At 55.8% G+C, this 22840-nt stretch overlaps 1 protein-coding gene and 1 long non-coding RNA gene across 3 annotated transcripts; one reads left to right on the top strand and one right to left on the bottom strand.

Moving 5' to 3' along the window:
• Positions 1–544: 544 nt before the first annotated feature.
• Positions 545–19681, bottom strand: ZNF335 (zinc finger protein 335). 2 transcript variants are annotated; one of them, XM_082361707.1, is made up of 28 exons: positions 19282–19681; positions 18361–18611; positions 16781–17021; positions 15994–16071; positions 15440–15745; positions 15221–15352; positions 14197–14343; positions 12284–12536; positions 12014–12191; positions 11246–11358; positions 10329–10347; positions 10077–10193; positions 9922–9998; positions 9679–9839; positions 8718–8950; positions 7715–7808; positions 7499–7593; positions 4748–5007; positions 3689–3800; positions 3228–3602; positions 2301–2443; positions 2066–2220; positions 1840–1943; positions 1669–1746; positions 1371–1454; positions 1217–1282; positions 1053–1134; positions 545–960 (listed from the first exon to the last, which is right to left on the bottom strand). In XM_082361707.1, exons 2-28 carry the CDS (start codon positions 18559–18561, stop codon positions 833–835), a joined length of 4032 nt encoding a protein of 1343 aa, XP_082217833.1. In that variant the 5' UTR covers positions 18562–18611; positions 19282–19681; the 3' UTR covers positions 545–832. The 2 variants fall into 2 exon arrangements, with proteins under 2 accessions (XP_082217833.1, XP_082217834.1); XM_082361708.1 differs by having other exon boundaries at positions 15221–15349.
• A 200-nt stretch (positions 19682–19881) lies between these two features.
• Positions 19882–21984, top strand: LOC309614086. The gene is made up of 2 exons (XR_014236002.1): positions 19882–21111; positions 21788–21984. It is a non-coding gene; the product is annotated as an uncharacterized lncRNA (long non-coding RNA).
• Positions 21985–22840: the final 856 nt, after the last annotated feature.

Raw genomic sequence — 22840 nt, 5'->3', positions numbered from 1 at the left:
CCAGAGCCCTGCATCGATAATCTGCAAGCCCCAAACTCCCACAGCTGGTATCAGCTTCACTGATCCCTCTGGGGAGCAGAGGGCAGGTAGCTGTGTCCAGGCAGAAACCTAGATGCCTACTGGCCCTGGAGCCACCACAGTGAGTGGGCAGCCAGGTATGTTTTACAGTCAAGGGTCAGGAGGAAGAGCAGGTCAGAGGCACCTGGTCTGGGGGTGTGGCCTCTGTGCAGGCACCTGGCTGTGCTCTGAGGACCTCTAGGCAAGGAGCCAGTGCTCCCCTGAGACCGGGGAGGAAGCAGGGTCTGAAGGTGCTCAGTGGGGCTTTCACCAGCTTAGCCATCTCTCCCAGTTATCAGGCCTCGGCCCCGAGGGTCTGCCCTACTGGGCCACTGTACTTACAGAGGCAGGCCAAGATGCACTGCGGGGCTGGGCAGCTTCCACCTCATTTCCACCCTGGGGGCTGTAGTGGGCTCCTCTCCTCCTTCCTAAATCCTTGCCTGGTTCTGGCTGTAGCAGCACATGGACAAAGTGAGCTGACCAAGGCTGGACTCTGGTCCCTTTATTGAGACTGAGGGCCCAGTGGGTCCATCCAAACAAAAATAAATTTCTCTCCCAAAGCCTGCCTGCAGGCTGGGGCCCCCAGCATGTCCTGGCTGGGGCCCACGGCTGTCCCCTAACCCCAGCAGCACAGGTCTGGCTCCCCAGGAGTGACAGGATGCTGGCTGCTCAGCATCTGGAGCTCCTAGGTGGAGCAGCGAGGGAGTCCCAGTGGGCCCCCCACCCCGAGCAGGGCTGGCCCCAATATCCATGGTCTTCGTGGGGGCCCTGGGGCTCAGTCATCGGTCAGGGTGATGACGTCATACTCGATGCCCTGATGTTGCAGCTGTTGGATGTGTTCAGGCACTGCCTCCTCCGTGCCGAATAGGCCTTGGGCTTGGGCCATGGCAGCATCGGCCACCGCTGCCAGGGGAGGGGAAAGGATGGTGAGCCTGAGGCCCAGGAACTAGGCCTGGGCCCCAGGCCCCCAAGACCCTCAGGGTCCAGCCCCATACCTGTGACAGCTGAGTGTGCTGCAGCCTCAAGCTGGGCCTGTGTGACAAGCTGCTGGCCTGGGGACACCGGCACATACTGGATCTGGAGGGGAGAGGCAATGAGATGTAGCCTTAACAGGACCCCTACCCATGGCCCTGCTCCACCTGGTCCCCAAGGGCCCTACCTGGGACTCTTGAAGGAACGGTGCCCCTTGTTCATACTGGATGTGTGTGATCTGGCCCTCCTGTACCTGGAGAGAGGAAGCCAATCCAGTTATTCTCAAAGAAGGATGTACACTCCTCTTCTCACTCCTCACTCGCGTCCCAGGCCTGGCCTACCTGGATGTGATGGCCCTCTGGGACCACGACGTATTCCTGGGGGAGCAGGTGCTGGACTCCGTCCTGGGAGATGATGTACTGTACCTGAGGAAGGGGGGAGAAGAGGCAGGTGCTGCGGCCCCGCTCCCCGGGAGCTCAGCGAGGAAGGCAGAGTAGGGGGGTCAGGGACACCCCATCAGCAATGGCAGCTGGAGTTGTTTGGAAAGTCCTGTTCCCCCAACCCCCTCCTGGGAATGGGGCCTGGGGGTGGGGGGGAGGAGGGCGGGCACTCAGGGCTGAGGTGGCGACAGCAGCTCACCTGGTTATCAGATGTCACCAGGTGCTGGACCATCTGGCCATCTGCTGTAGTGATCTCTTGGATGTAGGTGGCTTCCTCCTGTCAGGGCCAGGCCAGCTCTAGCTTCAGATTTCTGTGTGCCCTCACCCCTGCCCATGACCTGCCAGCAGGGCCCCCAGCCCAGGCTCTCACCTGATTGGTCACTGTCTGTTCCTGGGCCACAATGATGTGTTCCTGGCCCAGTGCCTGCTGTAGCCGCTCTGGGCCCAGGACCCCGTGACTGGACTGGAGCGCAGCTGGGCAGAGAGGGGTGGACGCTCGCTCAGGGGCTCCAGGGGAACCTGAGACACCCCGGCCCCACCCTGGCCCAAGGGTGCCCTCTGGGGCAGCGGCTCAGGGGGCCCCAGGCGCCACTCACTGTGCAGCGTGGCCAGCGTCTCGTCGTCACTGTTCAGGATGATGGTCTGGGTGGGGGTCTGGGCCGGGGCCCGCGCGGTCGGGGTCGCCGCCTTCCTCCCATCGGGACTGTGCAGCCGCTGGATGTGGAACTTGAGGTGCCCATTCCGGTTGAAGCTGAGGGCGAAGGAAGGCGGCTCAGGGGCGGCCCCACCACGCGTGCCCGGCAGCGCCTGCCCGCCTGCGCCCAGCCTCACCGCTGCCCGCAGAGGTGGCACTCGAAGGGCTTCTCGTTGGTGTGGGTCAGCATGTGGCGCCGCAGATCCTTCTTGTTCTTGGAAGCGAAGCTGCACTGGTTGCACTGGTGGGGCCGCAGGCTTGAGTGCTGCGCCATGTGGGCCTGCAGATGGGGCGGAGTCAGGGCACCGGCTGGGTTAGGACAGGTGGCTCCCCACGGACAGGGGAGCCAGGGACCCCGACCTCAGGCGCGGTGGATCTGGGAGGAGCTGGGTGAGAAGTACGAGCCAGACCAAGGTCTGGCACTGCTGGGTGTTGAAGGGAAGAGCCACGGGCTCCGTCGTGAGGCCGCTCCGAAAGCCCTGTCCCTGTTGACACTCGGTTCACCCCTGTGAAATGTACAGGCTCGAAGAGGGGCCTCTGAAGGTCGCCCCCAGCTCTGACATTCTGGGTTCTGGGCCCCGCTCCCCTCACTGAGCCGCTGTGAGGATTCAGCACGCGCTCGGATCTGAGAACCGATGATTTTCGGGTGAACAGACGGAGTCCCCGGAACCTGGCCTGCTCCACACCGACCCCCACACCTCCCTGGGACCCTGTGCCCTCAGTGTTCTGGACAACTCGAATTTCCCCAGCTGCCTCACGCCACCGCCCCTCTGCTCCTGCAGGCCCAGCTCAGCCATCACCTCTGGGACGTCCCCCCCGCACCCCAAGTCCACGTGACTCGTTCCCCATCTGTGCTCTGCCGTGCACACTTAGTTCACACCGGGGACACTGTCAGGTGTTAGTCACCGCCTGGTGTGCCTGCCCGCCAGACTGAGCCCCCCAAGAGCTGGGGCCTTGCTGAGTCATCTCTGACCCCAGAGGGGAGCGGAGGGCCTGGCCTGGGGGGGTGCTCAGTCCAGGCTTGTTACACAAACGGGTGCCAGCAGAGGGACGGGGGCACCTACCCGGACCTCGGGCCACTGGCGAGCGCTGAAGGGGCAGTCGGGGCACTTGAAGGCACTAGGCCCAGCGTGGGCCCGTTTGTGACTTTCCATCTCAGCTCGGCCGGGGAAGGCCTCGGCGCAGATCTTGCAGGAAAACTTCTTTGACGACGCAGTGGCTGCAGATGGTGGCGAGGGGGGCACTACCAGGCCCAGGGCTTTGCTGGCAGCAGGAGGTGGGGAGGCAGAGCCCTGGGGGTCCCCCACTCGGCGGGTCCTGGCTGGAGACGGGGGCTCAGGGCCGTCTCTGGGCAGCCCCCCACACTGCAGCAAGGGCCACTTGGCCCCAGAGGCCAGGGCATCCGGGCTTGGGAAGGAGATGGAGCCATCTGCGGTCAGCTGTGGACAGGCAGGGGAGCGTGAGGCGCGGAGGGAGGGAGGGAGGAAGAAATGGGAAGAGTAGAGGTGACTACCCCCAGCCTCACCTCTATGTGGTGCAGCTGGGTCCCGTCGGCGGCCATGATGAAGTGGGTGCCAGCCTCTTTCAAGGTGTCACTCACAACCACGGCCTGGGCTGCCTCCCCGGGGGGCTCCTCGCTGTGGGCAGAGGAGGGGGTGGTGAGGCAGCGTTCCAGGAGAAGATGGGAGGGCCACAGGAGTCCCTTCCCCAAGAAAGGCATCAACTGAGTGACTGCCACCGCAGGTTGACCCCTGGCTCCTCCCTTTACCAGCCGAACCTCCGCTGCCTCTTGCATAAATGGCGACCAAGCGTGCAGAGATCGTCCTTCTCAGAAGTGGTCATCCCTGCCCCCTCGATGGGCATGCTGGGGGGTGGCGAGGTGAAGGGCTCCAGGGGTCAAGCCCAAGTCTGACCAGGTGGGGCAGGAGGAGGGGGCGAGTGGGGAGGCAGGACTGCAAGGACCCACGGGCCAAGGGTCAAGGGCAGATGCGGAGAGACTGGGCTGCCCAGGCGCCGGCCCAGGGATCCTGACTCCCATCCCAGCTGAACAATCCGGTACTTGAATTCAGGGCTTCCTCAGACTGCCCAGGGGTTCAACGAACATGCGAAACGTAAACATTTCTGCCCCAAACGTGCTCAGAGTAGAGAAAGCCAAGTGCGGCTGCAGGGCCTCCAATGTCGCTAAGGAGCCTGAGCTCGTTCCTAAGGTCAGAACTGGAAACCACCTCAGGGACCATCCCGTACAAGGAGGACGTGGGCTTTGGAACCACAGAGATCAGGGTCAGATCTACAGCCTGTCTGACCTTAGGCGAGTTACTTCACCTCCCTCCTCATTTGTAAAGAGAGGGAAACATGCATCTCGTGGGAATGGTTTAGGTGAGTTCACGAATGTCAAGTTCCTGGCACAACTTAAGTGGCTCTTGACCTCCTGAAGGGACACGACACCCCTACAGCCCAATTGTTTTACGTGTATTAGGAGTTTTACCTCCTGCCAGCTAGGCTTGGGTGGGCGGGGTCCTCCTTTGACTCCCCCCAGCACACCTATAAATGGCTGGGGGGGACTCTCGCAGGCAGCAGGTCTCACCTGTAAGGTGTGCCAGGAGCCGATGTGCCCTCCTCCATGGTGGGTGCCGTGATGACGCTGTAGCCAGCCCCGCCAAACGGCCCAGGCGCCAGGGTGATCTGATGTAGGTCCGGGGCGCCTAGCTGGCTCTCAGCGGCCGTGCTGCCCCCTGGCTCTGCCATGTGGAGGGCTACCACTTGGGGAGTGGCACCTGCTGGGGAGGGCTGCCCACCAGAGGACGCGAACCCTGCTTCCACGTCCTCTGACTTCACCACGGCCACCTGCAACGGCACCAGTGGGCATTACGAGCGGGGTCTGTGGCAAAGGAGCTGGCGTTCATGGCCCTTTTCTATCTCAGGGCCTCAAAGCTCACCCACGGTCTGGCGGGACCCAGTGCCACCACCACGCATTCACACGAGCCCAACTGTGTGTTCCTGGCAACTGGAAAGAGAGTTAACAAGAACAGGCTAGAGCGTTACCGCCCCCCAAGGGCACTGGGCAACGTCTGGAGACATTTTTGGTTGCCACAATTGGTTGGCACCTAGGGGGCAGAAGCCAGAGATGCTGCCAAACATCCCAGACGAGCAGGACAGCCCCCTCAGCAAGGAATTATCCTGCCCAAAGTGCCAAGGGTAAGAAATCCTGAGGTAGAGGAACAAGTGGCAGACCATTTAAGAAAAAATGCAATAGTCAGAGCTCTACCTCACATCCTACTCCAAAGCCTGCTTCAAATGTTTTAAAGATTGAAACATAACAAATAAAACTCGAGATATATTAAAAGAAAATATGGATATTCCTATAATCCTTGGGGTGGGAAGATTTTCCTAATCATGACAGAGTATGTTAAAACCTACAAAAAAACAAACCATAAAATGAGATCAGAAAACAAAGAAGCTGGGGGGGTGGGGGGAGATGGTATTTAATAATTCACGTAAGAGATAAAAAGTGGAGTTCCCACACATACAAACAGCCCTTGCAAAGTTATAAGAAAGAGACTAATAATTTAATGGAAAAATAGATACAGGACACAAACATACGTCAGAGAAGAAATAAAATGGTCTATGAACATACAGAAAGAAACTCGATCCCTTTTGTGATCACAAAATTATAAATTAAGACCCTGACATATACTTCCATCACATGGAAGAGATTTATAAAGACTGATGCCCAGCGCCGGCGAGGCTGTGAGGAAGCACGCTCTAGTGGTGGTCATGTAACTGACATAGCTTTTTATGAGGCGTCACGCCTTGGGACCCACTGATTCTATTTACTTCTAGGAGGCTTTTTTTTCCCCAAGTAAAAAACATGTTTATGAGCACCCGAAAATGTATGTGCACTGAAGCAATGCCTTGAGTTAATGACAAGGAAGCCACCCACGCGTAAAGGACTGACGAAATAAGCTTCAGAACATCCCTAGGACGGAATGACGTGGAGACGTCAGGAAGGAGTGGACGCGTGTGTGTGGCCAGGCCGTGCCTCACACGCTGCAGAGGGAAGAAAAGCTAGGCTGCCCGTGAGCGCGGATGGCGTGATCCCATTTTTTAAGGATCAAGAGGTCTCTGTGTTAGTGAGCACGTGGACAAAACTGCAGAAACGCTTATTAACCTGTTAACAGTGGAATCGGGGGGGGGGGGGGAGGGGAGGAACCTTAAGGACTTTCACCTTCTGAAGAGGACAATTCTTAACGCTCATTTTGGGTTTCACAAGCATATGTTTTTGTAATCGGAAAAACCAACCAACCACAATGGATGATACTGGCACGAGAACGGCAGACAGAGCAATAGAACAGAACTTGTCTAGAAACAGACTCCTGTACCCAGGGGAATCCAGTGCACGATAAAGGGGATGTTTTGAACCACTGGGGAAAACGAGAGGATTCGATTTATTGCACTGGACAACTTTTGGGAAAAAAATAAACTTAGTCCCCTACCTTTCTGCACACACCAAAAGTGAATTCCAGGTGGAGTAAAAATTTAAGTGTAAAAAATGAAACCCTAAGAAGAAAATACAAACGAATGTTTATATAATCTTGAGGTGAAGAGGCCTTTCTAAAGATGATACCACAGGCAAAAACTATAAAAGCCTGACACGCTGAACTATCTAAAAATGTAAAACTTCTATACACCCCCAAATGCCACAAACTAAACCCTCTGAAGATTCTAGGTCCAACAGCAGGCTCCCCTCCACAGAGCTCTGTCCCCCAGCAGCATGTTACTGTTCCAAGTTGTTGGAATTCATCATCTCAAACACACAGTCTCCATCTTTTCAAGAGGCTGGGAGACAGGAGGTGCTAACAAACCTCTCTCCGCCTTAGAGAAGCCTGGAGAGGTGCGGGGGAGGGGGAGGGAGAAGTAAAGATGATGAACCTGGGGGAAGATGCGCTAGGCTTAAGGTGCAAGGAACATGTGAGAGGTCGGAGCTCAAGAAAGCCTTGGGAGCCTCTGGGCTGTGGGAGGTGGCATGGAATGAGGGTGCTAGGCTAGATGGGAAGCTAGTTCACACTCATGGGCACGGGCGGTGCTTACTGCTCAGCATGGCAGAGACCGCTGGTGACTCTGGAGAGCAGAGTGGGAGAGCCTCTGCCCTCCCAGGGCCTCCCTGGCACAGCGGTCCCCCTCCTCTGCGTCTGCCCACTGGGTTTCAGTGGATCTGTCTCCCACTGACTGGGAGCTCCCTGAAGGCAGGGCACGTCTGCTCCATCACTAGCCTCCGCTCTCAGTGTCCAGCGCAGACCTGGCACCAAGGGTAAAGCCGGGCCGGGGAGGAGCTCACCTGCAGGGCCGCGCTGCCCAGCTCCCGCTGAGTGCTCATGTTCAGCAGCAGGTCCAAGGCTGTCTGTGTGGCCATGGCCGTCGACTCCTCAGCTCCTGGGTCGGGTGGGACCTGAGCCTTAGAAATGGCTGGAAAACTGGCACCCAACGCCCTCCTTCCCAGCTTCCGGCCCCCACCGGCACGAGCCCTGCCCCTGCTCCGTCCCTCAGAACTCACCTTGCTGGTAGATGATGGTGGCACCAGCCAGGGTGTCAGAACAGAGCAGCGGGGGGGTCTCGGGTGACTGGAGAGGTGCTGCCTCTGGGGGGATCTGCGGGGTGGGAATATGGCCAAATGTGACAGGGGGCAGCTCAGATTCAAGTGCGTTCACCAAGCACCTCCTATGTGCCAGACACTTTACAGCTATTGGCTTGTTTCATCTTCACACTCTTCAAGATATTTTCAAGATATTTACCAGCTCCATGCAACAGATGAACTGACTAAGGTTAAGGATTCCCACAGCTAGTAAGTAGCAGAACTGAGACTTGAACACAAGACTATCTGACTCCAGAGCCTCTGTGTTCTACCAGCACATTGTGGTGGTCCATCTTTTGGGGAGGGGAGGGGGCAGGCAACATACTCAGCTACAAGACTATATTTCTCAGCCTCCCTTGCGGCTGGGTAAAGTGTGGCCATGTGGCTAAGCAGGAGCTTCTGGTAAAGTTCACGAGGAAGGTAAGATGGATAGATGGCGGGCATCATTTTTGCTCTTCCCCCATCCCTTCCTCCTGCTTCTTGCCTGGGATGTGGCTAGGAAGGCTGGAGCTCCTGCAGCTATATGGGACCATAAGTCAATCACAAAGATGGGAGTCACATGCCTAGGACGGCTGGGAAAAAGTATTGAGAAAGCTTGGTTCCTGATGACTGATCGAGGATTTGCCACATCAGCCCTGGGTTGCTGACCTTTGGACTTCTTTTACACGAAGAGAATAATAAACTATCACCATAGTCAAGATACTGATATTTCCACGCTCTATTACTAGCACTGGAAAGCCACCCCTACTCTGAGCTTAGGGGTGACGTATCTGTGACCTCAGCTGCTCTGCACCACAATCCAGAGAGGCAGGGGTCATTTCGCTGTACTCAGTGTGCAAGTGAGGACGCTAGGGCTGGGAGAGGCAGCGTCACACTGGCATCGCAGCCAACGCTCCTACCCCCCCCGTCTGCTGCCTGAGCTTACCTCAGCAGGTCCTGGGGAGCGGGGCGGAGGTCCAGGGGCTGCGCCATGCTGCTGCTTCAGCTCCTCAATCTGCTGCAGAGAGAAGAAGGGGCGACGGCGGGAAGGGGGCTCCTCAGGGTGGCGCCGCCCCCACTCCTCAAAGCTGCTTGCATGTCGGCACCGTACGTGCAGGCGGAGGTTCTTCTTGTGTCGCGTGCTGAAGTGGCAGTACTCACAGGCAAAGGGCTTGGCCCCTGCAGGTACATGTGTAGGGATGCTTGGGCTTGCCCACCCCCTCTAGGAAGCCTTCTGTGACCCCAAGATCGTCTCCAACTGATTCACTCCCTGCGCTGTGTTCCCAAGCTCAGGGAAACCCACGCTCTGTGCATGTTGGTGTGCCAGGACAGGAACGAGCCAGGTCTCCCTCTGCGCTAACAGCCTTCCTCCGAGTGCCCATTTTCAAGGTCAGGTGACCACATACTTCTCTTATGACTCATCTCCCGAAGTGTCCCCCCCTCAACCCCGCTCTCTCTCTTCTTCCCTAGTGTGTCTGCCAGAGGGCTAGGCACCGAGGAGGAGAAAGAACCAACTTTTGTTGTCCATCTTCTGTGGGCCAAGATGTGATGCTGCTTTAGCGGCTTCCTCTGTCGAGAGCAGGGCCTATGTAAGACCTCTCTCAAGCCCCAGCGCCCAGAACAGACAGGGCTCAGGGAACAAATGGAACTCACTTTTATAACAACCCCATGGTTGGTACTTCTGATTCTCTCCTTTCACAACTAAGAAAGGCTCAGAGAGAGCCAGCAACTGGCCCTGGGCCACACAGAGAAGAGCTGGCTGAGTTGGAACCTCAGCTGAGGTTAGAGTGACAGTCCCAGGGGGGATTCCCTGCAGTAGAAGGGCTGGGGCTGCCGAGGGGGATGAAGAGGACAGAGCTGAGCCTCCGACAGGGGGCCACGGTGTGTTGGGGGGTGGCTGGCCTGACCTGTGTGCTTGACGGCCACGTGGGACAGCAGGAAGTCCTCTCGGAAGGTGCGGTAGGGGCAAAAGCTGCACTTGAAGGGCTTGTCGCTGACGTGGGAAAGCTGGTGGTTCAGCAGCGCCTTCTTGTCCTCACAAACGAACTCGCAGAACTCGCACTTGAACCTGGAGGTGGTCGGAGGGGGGAGAGCTCAGCGACAGGCCGCGGTGGGGCACCGCAGCCCCAGGGGCCTCGTCAGGGATGTACCTGCGGTTGGCGACGGCCTGGATGTGCGTGAGCAGGTGCATCTTGAAGGTGTAGCGCTTCTTAAAGGACTTTCCACACTGTGCGGGGTGGCGAGGCGGGTCAGACGAGGGAGCCCCCAGGCGGGCCCCCTGCCCCCAGCCCCCAGCCCCACCCACCTTGTCACACATGTGGGGCTTCTCGGTGCTGTGCGTCTTCATGTGTTGCGTGAGTCTCTTCTGCATGGGGTAGACACGGCCACACACAGGGCAGGGGAAGGAGCTCAGCTTCGGGGTCTGGGAAGGGACAGAAGGGGCCGGGCGGAGAGAAAAGGGGAGGAGAGAGGGTGAGACCGTGCCTCCCCCCCAACCTCACAATGCCCCAGCCACCCTCAAGCAGGCTCCCTTCCCGGCCTGGGGCCCCAGACTCACCGGGTCTGGCCTCTTCTTCCTGGGGGAGAAAGGCACAGGAGTCAGGCCATCTTGTCCCCAAGCCCACCCCAGACCCTCTCCCACTGACCAGACCCAGCCTCAGCCCTGACTGTCCTCAGCCCCGACCCAAGCCCCTTTCCCTTAGAACAGTATTCCCCCAACTGGAGTTCGCTGGGGAAAATGCCAAGAGGTGTGCTGTAAATAAAGTTTCAAAGTCAACTAACTTTAGGAACAGTGCATTCTCTCTCTCTCTCTCTCTCTCTCTCTCTCTCTGTCACAAAATGCATTTGCATTTTAAAGGCTCTGAGAAGTCCTGCAGGGAAAAGAGCTGTTGAACCAGGTTTTCGACCTGGTGTCCTTAATCTTACGTGGACATAGAACTCCCCCTCCCTTTTTATTTTTTTTAAAGAAACACCTAAAAGCGGGAATTCCCTGGCTGTCCAGTGGTTAGGACTCAGCGCTTCCACTGCCGGGGCCCGGGGTTCAATCTCTGGTCAGGGAACTAAGATCCTGCAAGCCACACAGTGATAATTCAGTGAACAATCACTAGGCCCTTGAGGATTTTTGTTTTTCCACCCACTTGTCCTACATCTGCCCTATCAGTGCCATGAGAGATGGAGTATGGACGTGGAGCCTGGAAGACCTTCAAATCATTTTCTGAGACCCTTTAGGTACACAATTTCCTTTAATCACCTCAATAATGACTGTCCCCAATTTACAAAGCTCGAAGCAGGAGAGACCGAATAAGGGACCTCTAGACCCTGACACTGCCCTGTTCTGAGCCAAGTGATCTGGGATGAATCGCCGGGCCTTTCCCACATCTGTACTGTGCTGCGAAGCAGGCTGGCCCCGAGCAGGGGCTCAGTAAGGGGAAATCCGTGGTCACCCTGGGCCTCCACTTGCCCACCCCCACTGACCGGTCCCGGCTATGCACGGCTGCGTGCCGGATGACGTCCTTCCGGTAAACACTGGTGTAGCTGCATTCGTCACACTTGTAGGGCTTACTGCCCATGTGGTTGAACATGTGCTCCTGGGAGAGAGGCAGAAGGACAGGGGGCTGGGGTACAGCCTCCCTTCCTGCCCACCCGCCCTGTGCCTACAGCCGTAGAGTTGCCCCCTCCCCACTGCACCCCGGAACAACCCCCGCTCCCCACCACTACTGCAGGGGTCCAGAGGACAACTTCTAGGTCCGGGTCTGAGGGAGGAAGCGCTGTGCGCAGAAAGCACAGGGGCTCTGGCCATCTGTGCCCGAGCCACCCCCGACCTCCACCCGCGGCCAGCTCTGCCTCACGTTGGCCAAGCCAAGCTGCAGTTTCCTGCGTCAGTAAAATGGGACTCTCAACACCTATGACCTTGTCGGGCTACGTGAGATCATAAAAAGGAACCCCTTTCTTGAGACACGTTACCGCCACCTGCTGGGAGACTTTCTAACACACTGAATTCGATTAAAGCAGTTGCACTGCCATCTGCCAGGTGCGGTGGTAGTGAAGCAAGTCTAAGTCGACGTCATGCCACTATGCAGCGTGAGGCCTACCACAGTGTGCCCTCGGCCCAGACGCGCACCCTGACACGGGGCAGGAGGGTGACCGCGGGTGCCCGTGACCTCCACTCCCCCTCGGGGCCTGATCCCATCCAGCGTCCCTTCTCCCCCTGCCCTCCCGCGCCTCCGCTTCCCTCGGCCGCACCTTGAGCGAGGACCAGCGGCGGGAGCGGTAGCTGCACTGCAGGCACTTGAAGAGCTGGGGGTTGCCAGCCTCGTGGGAGTTGACGTGGAAGCGCAGGTCCTCGTGGGACAGGAAGCGGGAACCGCAGATGCGGCACAAGAAGGGCCGCAGGAGGGGTTTGGGCGACTTGTAATAGTACCTGCCAGGAGGGTGTTGGGGAGAAGTCTGGCTGGGCCAGGGGCCTGGCCACTTCCCCCTGCCCCCAGCCCTCATCTCTGCTTGCCGCCGTACTTGCGGTATTTCTTGCCGAGGAAGCGCCTGGAGGGTCGCCCACGGCGGCGGGGCGGGGCGGCGGGCTCGTCCTGGCAGGACGGTGCTGCATTCTCCACATCTGACTGGCTCACGCCGGGTTCCACGGGGGGCCGATTGGCCTTGCCCAGGGCCACCAGGCGTCCCGGGCCTGAGGAGCTGGGTGCCTCGGGGTCTTGTGGCTCCGCAGGGCTCTGTCCAGTCTGGGAGCTGACCAGAGGCTCTCCTTCCACACCTGCCATGGACACACCAGGACAGATGTGGACAGCTGTGCCAGAGGCCAGGCAAAATATCCTCCCCCCCACGCACTGTCACAGACCACTGATGGGCCCGTCAGGTCACGGGACAGACGCAGGCAGCCCGTGGTTAGAGGGCAGCGTGGACATACGCCCCCTCCTGCAGCTGACGGGCTGTTAGCACAGCACGACTTAAATGGGACAGTCTGGAGCAGCACTGGGAGAGCTGGGACCTCGCGGCCAGGAGACCTGCGGGTAGGCTAAGCTCTGTCATCGACTTGCTGTGTGTTCTCAGGCAAAGCCACTCCCCTCTCTGAGTCTCATTTTCCCCATCTGTCAAATGGATATAATTGTTGCTCTAGTGACCTCATGGGAACGTTCTAAGGTCTGGGAAGCAAGAGCAACACTTAAACACTGGTTTTCCCAACGGAGGCTGGGTAGTTGGAGGGCAGACGGGAGGAAGGGAAGAGACATCACTGCACACACTCGCAAAGCCTCTGACGTCTGAACGTCTGAATGCATTACCTATTCGAAAACACTAACAGCATTTCAACGTAATGTTTTAAAAATTCAAAATTGTATGCTACAGGCAACGCGGGTAACATTTTCTTTCTTTTTTTTTTTTTAATGCTATTCTTGTCTGCTTACATTCTTTTTATGTATGTATGTATGTATGTATGGCTGTATTGGGTCTTCGTTTCTGTGCAAGGGCTTTCTCTAGTTCTGGCAAGCGGAGGCCACTCATCATCGCGGTGCGCGGGCCTCTCACTATCGTGGCCTCTCGTTGCCGAGCACAGGCTCCAGACGTGCAGGCTCAGTAGTTGTGGCTCACGGGCCCAGTTGCTCCGCGGCATGTGGGATCTTCCCAGACCAGGGCTCGAACCTGTGTCCCCTGCATTGGCAGGCAGATTCTCAACCACTGCGCCACCAGGGAAGCCCAACATTTTGTTTCTTAATGGGGTGCCAGGTTATTCAGGTGTGTTCACCTTGTGAAAATTCACTGAGCTGTGAATTCACTAAGCTGATTCACTTAGCATACATGTGCTTTTCCACACATATACCTCAGTAAAAAGTTATTTGAAAAAGAAGACTAAAAAATACAACACCCACAACCGCATGTACAAAAACAGCTACCGTGTATTTTTTCCGTGTCTATTTAAGCCTTAAAAAACAATCCTAAGAGGCAGGTGCTATCATCTCCATTCATAATAAGGGAACGGGAGATTCAAGAGGCAAAGTAACATGCTCCAGGGCACACAGCTGGTAGGTGGCAGAGCCGGCATTCATGCCCATGGCGGGTCCTGTCCCTGGCTTGTAATGCTCCAAGTCCGTGTTCCTCCAACATAGTCTCAGACCTCAGACTTATTCTCATTTTAGTAATAATTCTTAAAACTTATCTTATTAGTTCAGTTATAAATACTCAAACTTCCGTGCTGTGACGACTTACCACCGAAAAGCCTTTTCAGAAAGCTGCTATATCCTAACTCTCAAGCTTGGTATGGGAGAGCTTTCCCCTTTACGAGGAGGCCTGCAGGTCACCCCGGTGGGTCTGAGACGTGCTGCTCTGCAAGCACGTCTGCAAGGGCTCCGTGGAAGCAAGCGGGGAACGAGGCCACCCCTGGGCCCCACCGCACGGCCCCTCCCACAAGTAAGTCTCACCGTCCAGGAGATCCGAGGTCTCCAGGCGAGGCAGCTTCCGGGGCCGGCCAGGTCTCCTGCGGGGTCTCGGTGTACTGGGAGTGGGGCGCTGGGGCCGTAGCTGCCGCCCCCGGGGCTCATCCTCAGCAGGGTTATAGTCGCTGTCCTCTGTGGGGACAAGAAGAGAAGAGGGGCATCAGCCTTGACCTTTCAGCCCTGACCCCTTGCCAGCTTCCCTGGAAAGAGGCCCACTTCCCTTTCCCTGCTTGCTCCTCCCTTCAAACCCACCAGTGATGCCTCCTCCGGGAAGCCCTCCTGATGTCCCCCTGGCTAACTGTGAGCGCCACTCTCTGGCCCCTGCAGTCCTTTCTCTGTACCTTCCCTAACACCTACCACTAGCTCAGACGGCACCTTTATGTGAATCAGAAAAAAACACTCCTTCCTCAATACACTTTACGGCCATTGTTAAAAAACAGTTGTCTAGTCACTCCAGTATACAAAGTAGGACTATGCTATCCACTAAGGGAGCCACTAGCTCCCTGACTAGCCATATGTGGCTAATGAGCAGTTGAAATATGCCTAGTCTAAATGGAGCCATAATTAAGTATAAAATACACATCAGATTTCCAACAATTAGTATGAAAAAAAGAACGTAAAACTTACTAATAACTTTTCATAATCATTGCATATTGAAATGATAATATTTTAGACATAATGTGTAAATAAAATATATGACTGAACTTAAATTCATCTTTTTTTTACTTTTAACATGACAACAAAAAACACACGTGGTTTCCATTCTATTTCTGCTAGACAAATGTGAACGTGACCCTCTTAGACACAGTACTATTTTTCAGCGCATGGCCCGTACAGCTGCACACAAAGCTCCTGGTCCCAGAGCTCCAACTCCTCTATCTTATGCTGGAGGCACTCGTGGCTGCGTGTGCGCCAGTTCCTCTTCCCTGGCCCTCCCTACAGGCCACAGGGAGCTCGGTATTTGCAGATGTGGGTGTGGGTGACAGGCCCGAGAGCCACGGTAGCCTACCTTCCAGGTCATCGATGGCGCCGGCGTCTATGATGTCATCATCGTCTTCCTCCTCTGGGCCCTCTTCCTCCTGGGTCCTGGCGGAGGTGCCCCACTTCCGCAGACGTCCCTTTTTTCCGGCGGCGGCGGCTGCTGGCGGTAAAACAAGCTTGCCGCGTCTGACTCTTGGCACCCCAGCCCCACCTGTGCAGGCGGCCAGGCAGGCCACCGTCAACGCACCTGGGCAGAAGTGCCGCTCCCGCATGTGGCGCAACAGTGTGGCCTTGGCGCTGCTCCGGTACTGGCACATCTTGCACTTGAACTGCTGCACCACCACCACCTCCATCATGGCCTCCAGGCTCTGCAGGTCTGGCTCCTCGGCGCCAGAACCCAGGCGTGGCTGTGCTGGGGAGCTGGGCCCACCCTGCACCTCCTCAGGTGGCTCCAGGCACGTGGATGTGGACGTGGGGCCATCGGCTAGAGCCTCGATGGCTGCCAGGCTGTGGGCCAGGGTGGAACTGGACATCGGTGATACCATGGGGGCCCCTGGGAAGGTGAGGGAATCACAGGGAAGGAAGTGGAGGGGGAGGCCGGCCACAAGCTACAGCTGCCCTTCCCAGGCAGGCCCAGGGATCCTAGAACCCCACTCCCCACCAGAGTAACAGTGGAGGAACTGAGAGGCCCAAGGCAGTGGAGAAGCTGCCAAGATCACACAGTGAGTCTATGGCAGAGCCTCCCTGTCCTACTCCCCCGCCCACGGCAGGGTTCCCTGGGTCTGGCACCTGGATTCTTACCATCATCTGGTCCCTGCAGGATCAGGTACCGTGTGGTCTCGGACCCACTCCCCTCAGCACTGGTCACGGTGATGCAGCCTGGGCAGAGATGTGAGGAGGGGATGCACAGCTGATAAGGACAATTGTCACTGCCCACACTCATTCTGACTCACCCGTGCGACTGAGTCCGCTGCCCCATTGCCCACTTCCCGTCCAGGGCAGGGATGTTGAGAGGTCTGCTGTGTGTGACATGCTAGCCCAGTAGCCAGTCCACAGCTGCCCACCTTTAACCATTAAAGGAGGACTGGCTTTTCAGGCCATCCCAGGGCTTTTCCAGGTGCTACAACCTTTACACGGATCATTAATAATAGAAAGTAGTTTGGTAAATCATGAGCACCCGCTCTGGAGTCACTGTCTGAGCTCATGCCCCAACACTTGCTGATGACAGCGGGTACGTTAGTTTACATCCTCTGTGCCTTGGCTTTCTCATCCAGACTGTGAGAACAATAACAGCATCTACCTTTTGGGGTTACCAAGAGAATTAATGAACTACTGCAGGTAAAGTATTTACAAGAGACTCCGGTACAAAGTTAGGTATCACTCTTTCTATATTTATTGAGTGCTTTCATATGCCAGGAACTATACCGTACTATCTCATTAAATCCCCACATCGTTTACCACTATGAGACGGGGTTACTGTTTCCATGTTACAAACTCAGACTGGTAAGGTTATCTGCCTGAGTCTGCACAGCTGGTTCTGCAGGGAAACCCTTATGGGGCAACTCTTGCCCCCTGTGGCCTGACTCACTCTGGATGAGGTCGGGCCCGATGGTGGACTCGATGATCTTGTCAATGGCCGAGCCCAGGTCTGAGGAAGAAGCCGTGCAGTCGGACACCAACATGTTGGGGTCTGGGAGTGCGCTGGAGTGCACCAGAGCTGGGGGGCCACCTGTCACCCCTGCCACTGGCCCGTGGGAAACAGAAGATGAATCAGGGAGGTAGCCATGGGGCAGGGGGTCTGTGCTGGAGCTGCTCTCGGATACCTCCTCCTGGGGGATAGGAAACAGGCAAAGGGGGAGTTTAGGAGCCAGTAATGGGGCAGGGCAGGCTGCCCCCCACCCTGGCCCAAGGACGTGGTGCGTGGAGCCACCCACGCCCTCACCCTCATTGAGGACCAGTGAGAGAAACCCTCTAGTCACAGACACCCCAAGAACAAGCGCCAGGGTCCCTGGCTCCGGCCAGGTACAAGGCCCCACGTTTCCCACACCTCACACAACAGCCAGGTGAGGTTATTCTCGTCAGGCTTTCAAATAAGCTGTTCCCTCTGCCTGAAACGCTTCCTAGCATCACACCGTGGCTAACTCCTACTCAGCCTTCTCACTGCCATTCAGCTGGTACCTCTCCTGGGAAGCTGACCCTGACCCCCAAAGCCAAGTTAGGACCTCTCCATCCTCAGTGCTATAGTCGCCTGTGTCCTGCCATCACATTATGGTCCACTCTGCAATGTTACGTCTGCCAGGTCAGACGCCATAAGGGCCAGGACCACATCTCTCTTGTCTCCTGCTGTATCCCCTGGGTCCAGCACAAGCTGGGCACATGCTAAGTCCATCTCTGCTGAATTAATAAAACCCCTGGACCCCAAAGTGGGCGCTACTGTTGTGCACCTCTATAATGTGATGTCCTGAAAATGATCACTATCTTGCAGACAATGACAACGGTAATGGCTGATACTTATTGGCTGCTTAACATGTGCTGAGCCCTGTGTTAATTGCTTTGCATATATTAATTCATTTAGTTCTCAAAAAAAAAAAACCTATTGAGGCAAGTATATTTATTATTCCCACTCTACAGATGAGAAAACTGACAGCTAAAAGTTCGGGTAGCTTATCTAAGATCACAGAGCCAGGAGGTGGCAGAGCCAGGAGACTATTTTACAAAGCGTTTCCAAGAAAATGTCTGGTGGTTGCTCACAACAGAGCACCCTCAGGAGTAGGTATTTCTGCTCCGTTTTAAAGATGAAAGACCGAGGTTCAAAGAGGTGTCCCAGTGAATCAGTGGTACAGCCAAGACTTGAACCAGGTCACCTGCATCCCAAAGAGTGAGGACAGTGGGTAGTGCAGTGGGTCAGCCCACAGCCTAGATTTGAATCCTGGCACTGTGCCTCAGTTTGCTCCTCTGTAAGATGTGGAAAACAGTGGTATGTGCCTTACAAGGTATGAGACTTAAATGAGAAAATCCACGCTAAGGGCCTGGCATGGTGCCCGGCTCACAGTAAACCATAAACAAATATTAGCTATAAGCAAGCCTTGCTGGCTTCTTCCCCTTGGCCGCCAGGCACTGCTGCCTGCGGTCCCTGCCACCACCCACGCCGGCCAGCAATGTCCATACCAGAGAGCTGGTACCGCGGTCCGAACTCTGCCCCACGCCAGAGTCGTCGGCCTCGGCTGGCCCCGGAGCGGCCGCGGCGTCGCTGCTGTCGGCCGACACGGCTTCCGAGGTGCCCACACCCAAACCGCTCTCAGAGGGCTCCTCGGGCCGGCCAGGACCAGGGGCCGCGTCGCTACTGCTCTCCACCTCGTTCTCCTCCATCGGCTCGGGGGGCGGCCTGACAGGGGGGCCCAGGGTCCGGGGCCTTTACTCTGCGAGAAGAGGTGACGGGGGCTGGAACAGGTGGGCTTCATCCCGGGTCCCCGCGGTGCACCCAGCTGCACCCATATGCCCATTTCGCAGATGCAAACACTGACTCGCCGACGGGGCGGGGCTCTCTAGTGTATTGCGAGGGGAGCTTCGGGAAAACAGGACCAGGAAGCCTTGCCTCCCAGTCTCGGGTCCTTCCCCCATCCCCGGAGGGTGGTCAGTGGCGGGTAATCTTGACCCTTTGCTCCTCCCCTCCATGATTCCCGCAGAGTGGTTCACTCTACGGGCCCCGTCTGGGCTCAGTGGTTCAGCCCTTCGGTCCCCCGAGTACCCCTGGGTGCAGAGGCTGTGGTACAGCCCGCAAGCCCCCTGGGTCAGCGGCTCGCTCCCCCCTCCCCTGGTTCCCGTGCGGAGGGGGCTGACAGCGACGGCCCCGGGGCCTGGAGACTCGGGGCTGTCCCCCGCGCTGCCTGAGCTCCAGGCCCGACGCCATCTTGTGGCGGCTCCGGGTTTCCGCTCAGGCAAGTGCGAGAGCGACTAAAGGGCCTGGGACCCCGGGGCCCTGTTCGGACAGCCCCGCCGGCCCGGGACCTCGCCGCCGGGTATCCCCGCAGTGTGGCTCCACTTCACGGCAGGGTGCAGTGTGGCGACTTGACTCCACCCGTCGCTCACCTGATGCTTTCGTAGCCGCGTTCCTCTCCGACTCCGGCATCGACGAAGTCGCCATCCTCTTTCCCCCGCTGCGGAGGGACCCATCGGCCTTCCGTAGGCCGGGACTACTTCCTACGCCGGCCCGGAGAAAGACAGGCTTCCAGTGTGCCGGAAGGTGGCCCCGAGGTCTCAAAACCATACTAGAGTTCTCAGAGAATATAGGATTTTACATGTCTCCTAGTATGGGTGACGGAGTCCTCTATGGGTTGGGAGCTACTTTCTCTCCGGCGGAGGAATACATAGGAGTGGCTACGTGACGTCACTGCTGGGTCCCTTCCCTGGGCCGCAGGGCTGGGCGCGGCTCAGGCTGGCCCCACGTCCGGGGGCGTGGCTCCCAGTGGCCTGACCACGCCCTTCCCGGAACAGCTCAGAAAAGCGTGAGACTGGGATGTTTTGGCTTCGTGGGAGAGGAGTAAATGTTATAGGTCTTTTCGCCTGGCTTTCAACCGATTATTTTACGCTCTCATCGAACCCAATCAAATCCTTCCCGATTAGGTTTGACGTGTTCTGGGAAGAGGGGAGCATATAATCCTTGTTTTACCGATGGGGAAACTGAGCCCCCGAGATGGGAAGTGGCTGGTCCAACGTCACATCTAGTAAAGGGACTTGGAATGCAAGCCCTGATGGCTGGAGTTGGGGAAATGGAGAAGAGTCAGTGCAGGGCCCTTACTGAGCTCTGTACACGTATTTGTTACATAACAGAGCTGGGAAGTCAAGGCATTCTCCATAGCCTTCCTCTGCTCAGTGTAGATGTATTTAAAGGTCTGCAGCCTTTCAGAAAGGTATGACCGTCCTTCTGATGCCCGAAATGCCACTTTTGGCAACACCCTCTGCTTAAGCCTTTTTAGCATTTTGCGCAGGAACCTGGCGCCCCGGTTTGTCCTGAAGTCTCTGCGTTGCATAAGTTGTTTTCGTCGATTGAAAAATACAAATTTGGCGGGGGGTGGGGTGGGGTGGGGAGGGCGGGGAGAATCTAAAAAAATCCTGCAAAGAAAACCTATTTAAAAAGATAGGGTGCTTTGAGCTGTTATGATTTGTTGTACCTGAGTATGAGGGGGTTTCCCTGCTCCTTTCCTAGGAGCAGGTTTTGTTAGGGGGAATAGAGCATGAGGTCTCTGGATTGGCTATGCCCCCTCGTTCCCCCTCACCCCCATTCAGCAGGACCAGGCCGCCGAGCAGCCCTGGAAAGCTGGGTGAACAAGGGCATGACAGCAGGTTGGTTTTGTACCCACCAGGCAGTTTTCCAACGTGAACTTGATTCCTCAGCCCTACAGAGCCACCTCCAACCCCCATTCCATGGGAGTAGGATGTATCCTGCCTCCAAACAAGTCACCTCCCTCAAGGATGTCAGGGTACTCAGGAGTAGCTGCACACCACCCAATCCCATCCCCAGCCCAACTAAGGCTTAATCCTAACCTTGGCCTTTGCCACCACCTTTGCACAAGATTGCAAAATATCATGATACAGAAGGTAATAGCCTCGTCATGGAGCTCAAGACCAGAGAGGGAAAGCTCATGGCCCAAGGTCATGACTCCTTGAAACAATATATCAGAATTCTTCCATTACAAAGAGAAGGAAGCCAACCTGGTTTTCTGACTGCCAATCAAGGGTTCTTCCCACCAGAACATGCCGTGTGTAGTTCTGGCCCCAGCTTTGATGGGGAGATTTCTAGAAGCAGTGAAGGGGCTCTGGGTCAGAAGGACGTTCAAGTAGACCATTAAGAGAAATGCTGAGGAGAGGAGCCAAGAGGAAAAGAAGAGGGAAGGCATTTTCCATGAGCACCTACCACATGTACCACGTGCCAGGCACTGCACATGTGCTTTGCTGCATCAGGGAAAGCAAAGGGGTTGCTTAAGGAATCAGGGGTTGTTATAGTCTTCCAATGTAGAGAGGAGGAAGCTGAAACTCAGAGAGGGGAAGTGACTTGTCCAAGGTCACACAGCCTAAAGAATAGAGCTGGCATATGGAGGCAGGTCTCTGATTCTAAAGCCTCAAGCAATTTAGGTACCATGTGAAGTATGCATAGTAATCATAATACTTAAGATATTCTGTGCCAGAAATAGAGATACAGATGTAGAGAACAAACGTATGGACACCAAGGGGGGAAAGTGGCGGGGAGGGTGGTGGTGGGGGTGGTGGTGGGATGAATTGGGAGATTGGGATTGACATGTGTGCACTAATATGTATAAAATGGATAACTAATAAGAACCTGCTGTATAAAAAACAAGTAAAATTCAAAAATTCAAAAAAAAAAAGGATATTCTGTGCCTGTGACTGTACTAGGCACTTTACCTACATTATTTTATCCTCACAACTACTCTATGAGGTAGTTGCCATTATTATTTCCATTTTAAATATGAGAAAACAGGCATAGGATCGTAACCGAATCTAAGTAAGGGTGGAGCTGGGATTGAAAATCAGGCAATCTGGCTCTAACCTCTGCACTTTTTTTTTTTTTTTTTTGCAGCACCGAGCAGCTTTTGGGATCTCCGTTCCCCAGTTAGGGGATCCAACCTGGGGCCCAGGAGTGACAGTGCTGAGTCCTATCTACTGGACCACCAGGGAATTCCCATAACCTCCACACTTTCTGATTGCTGTACTATTTCTGTAGTATTTTTCATCTAGTTATAATAATACTACCTGATTCATATATATATATATATATATTTGGGGCTTTTTGTGTTTTTTTGGTTTTTTGGGTTTTTGTGGCCTCACCACATAGCTTGCAAGATCTTAGATCCCTAACCAGGGATTGAACCCATGCCCCCTGCAGTGGAAGCGTGGAGTCCTAACCACTGGACCGCCAGGGAATTCCCTACCTGGTTCTTAGTTGATCCTTTAACTCTCTTTTCCTGAGCCAGGCAGTTTGGTTACTATTTCTTCCCGTTTTACAGATGAAGAAACAAGCCCAGAGAGAGAAAATTACTTGCTTAAAAGCACACAGCAAGTTTCCTGGTTCTAATGGAAAGGGCTGGGATTCTAGGCCAGATCTCCTGCAGCAAATAATAATCATACTAGCAAATGCTTACTGAGCACTTACCAAGTACCAGGTGCTTCATATGCATTTTTAAACGGTATTCATCACAACAACCAGAGATCCTAGGTACTCTCAATAGTCCCAGGTTACAGATGAGGAAACGGAGGCTCAGGAGCAGTGAAATGACTAGTCCAAGGTCATGCGCTTGATGGTCAGTAGAGCTGGGATTGAAACCCTCGTTTCCTGACTCCCGGCCCAGTCCAGTGCTCCTTCCACTGTGCTAGGTGCCCCAGGAGGGCAGCAGAGCTCAGAGCAGGCAGTCAGCAGGTGGGTGCTCTGGGGCGCATCTCTACCTTCTCTTTCCGTGTCACTGCCATCTATGGGTTTAGCTAAACCTGTTCTTAAAAGACCTATTTATAGCTTAACACTGTACCACCACTCGGGATAATGAGTGCCTTAAGTTGACTCCCCATGGTGTAAATTAAGTCTTCGTTTTATTCGTCCTAAATCTTTCTCTTTCAGGATTGGAGGGAGAAAGGGGAA

The sequence above is a fragment of the Balaenoptera borealis genome, assembly GCF_965194805.1.
Source record: "Balaenoptera borealis genome assembly, chromosome: 16".
In the NCBI taxonomy this organism is placed as follows: Eukaryota; Metazoa; Chordata; class Mammalia; order Artiodactyla; family Balaenopteridae; genus Balaenoptera; species Balaenoptera borealis.
Note: the sequence above shows the minus strand (reverse complement) of the source record. Positions and strands in the feature narration are given on the sequence as shown.

Coding starts and splice junctions, on each gene's coding strand:
- ZNF335 (XM_082361707.1), bottom strand. CDS start 18,561: ATGGAGGAGAACGAGGTGGAGAGCAGTAGCGACGCGGCCCCTGGTCCT. Junction 15,746..15,993: donor CCTGCAGGGACCAGATGATG/GTAAGAATCCAG, acceptor TCACCTTCCCAG/GGGCCCCCATGGTATCACCG. Junction 2,444..3,227: donor GCCAGTGGCCCGAGGTCCGG/GTAGGTGCCCCC, acceptor CCCCATCTGCAG/GCCCACATGGCGCAGCACTC.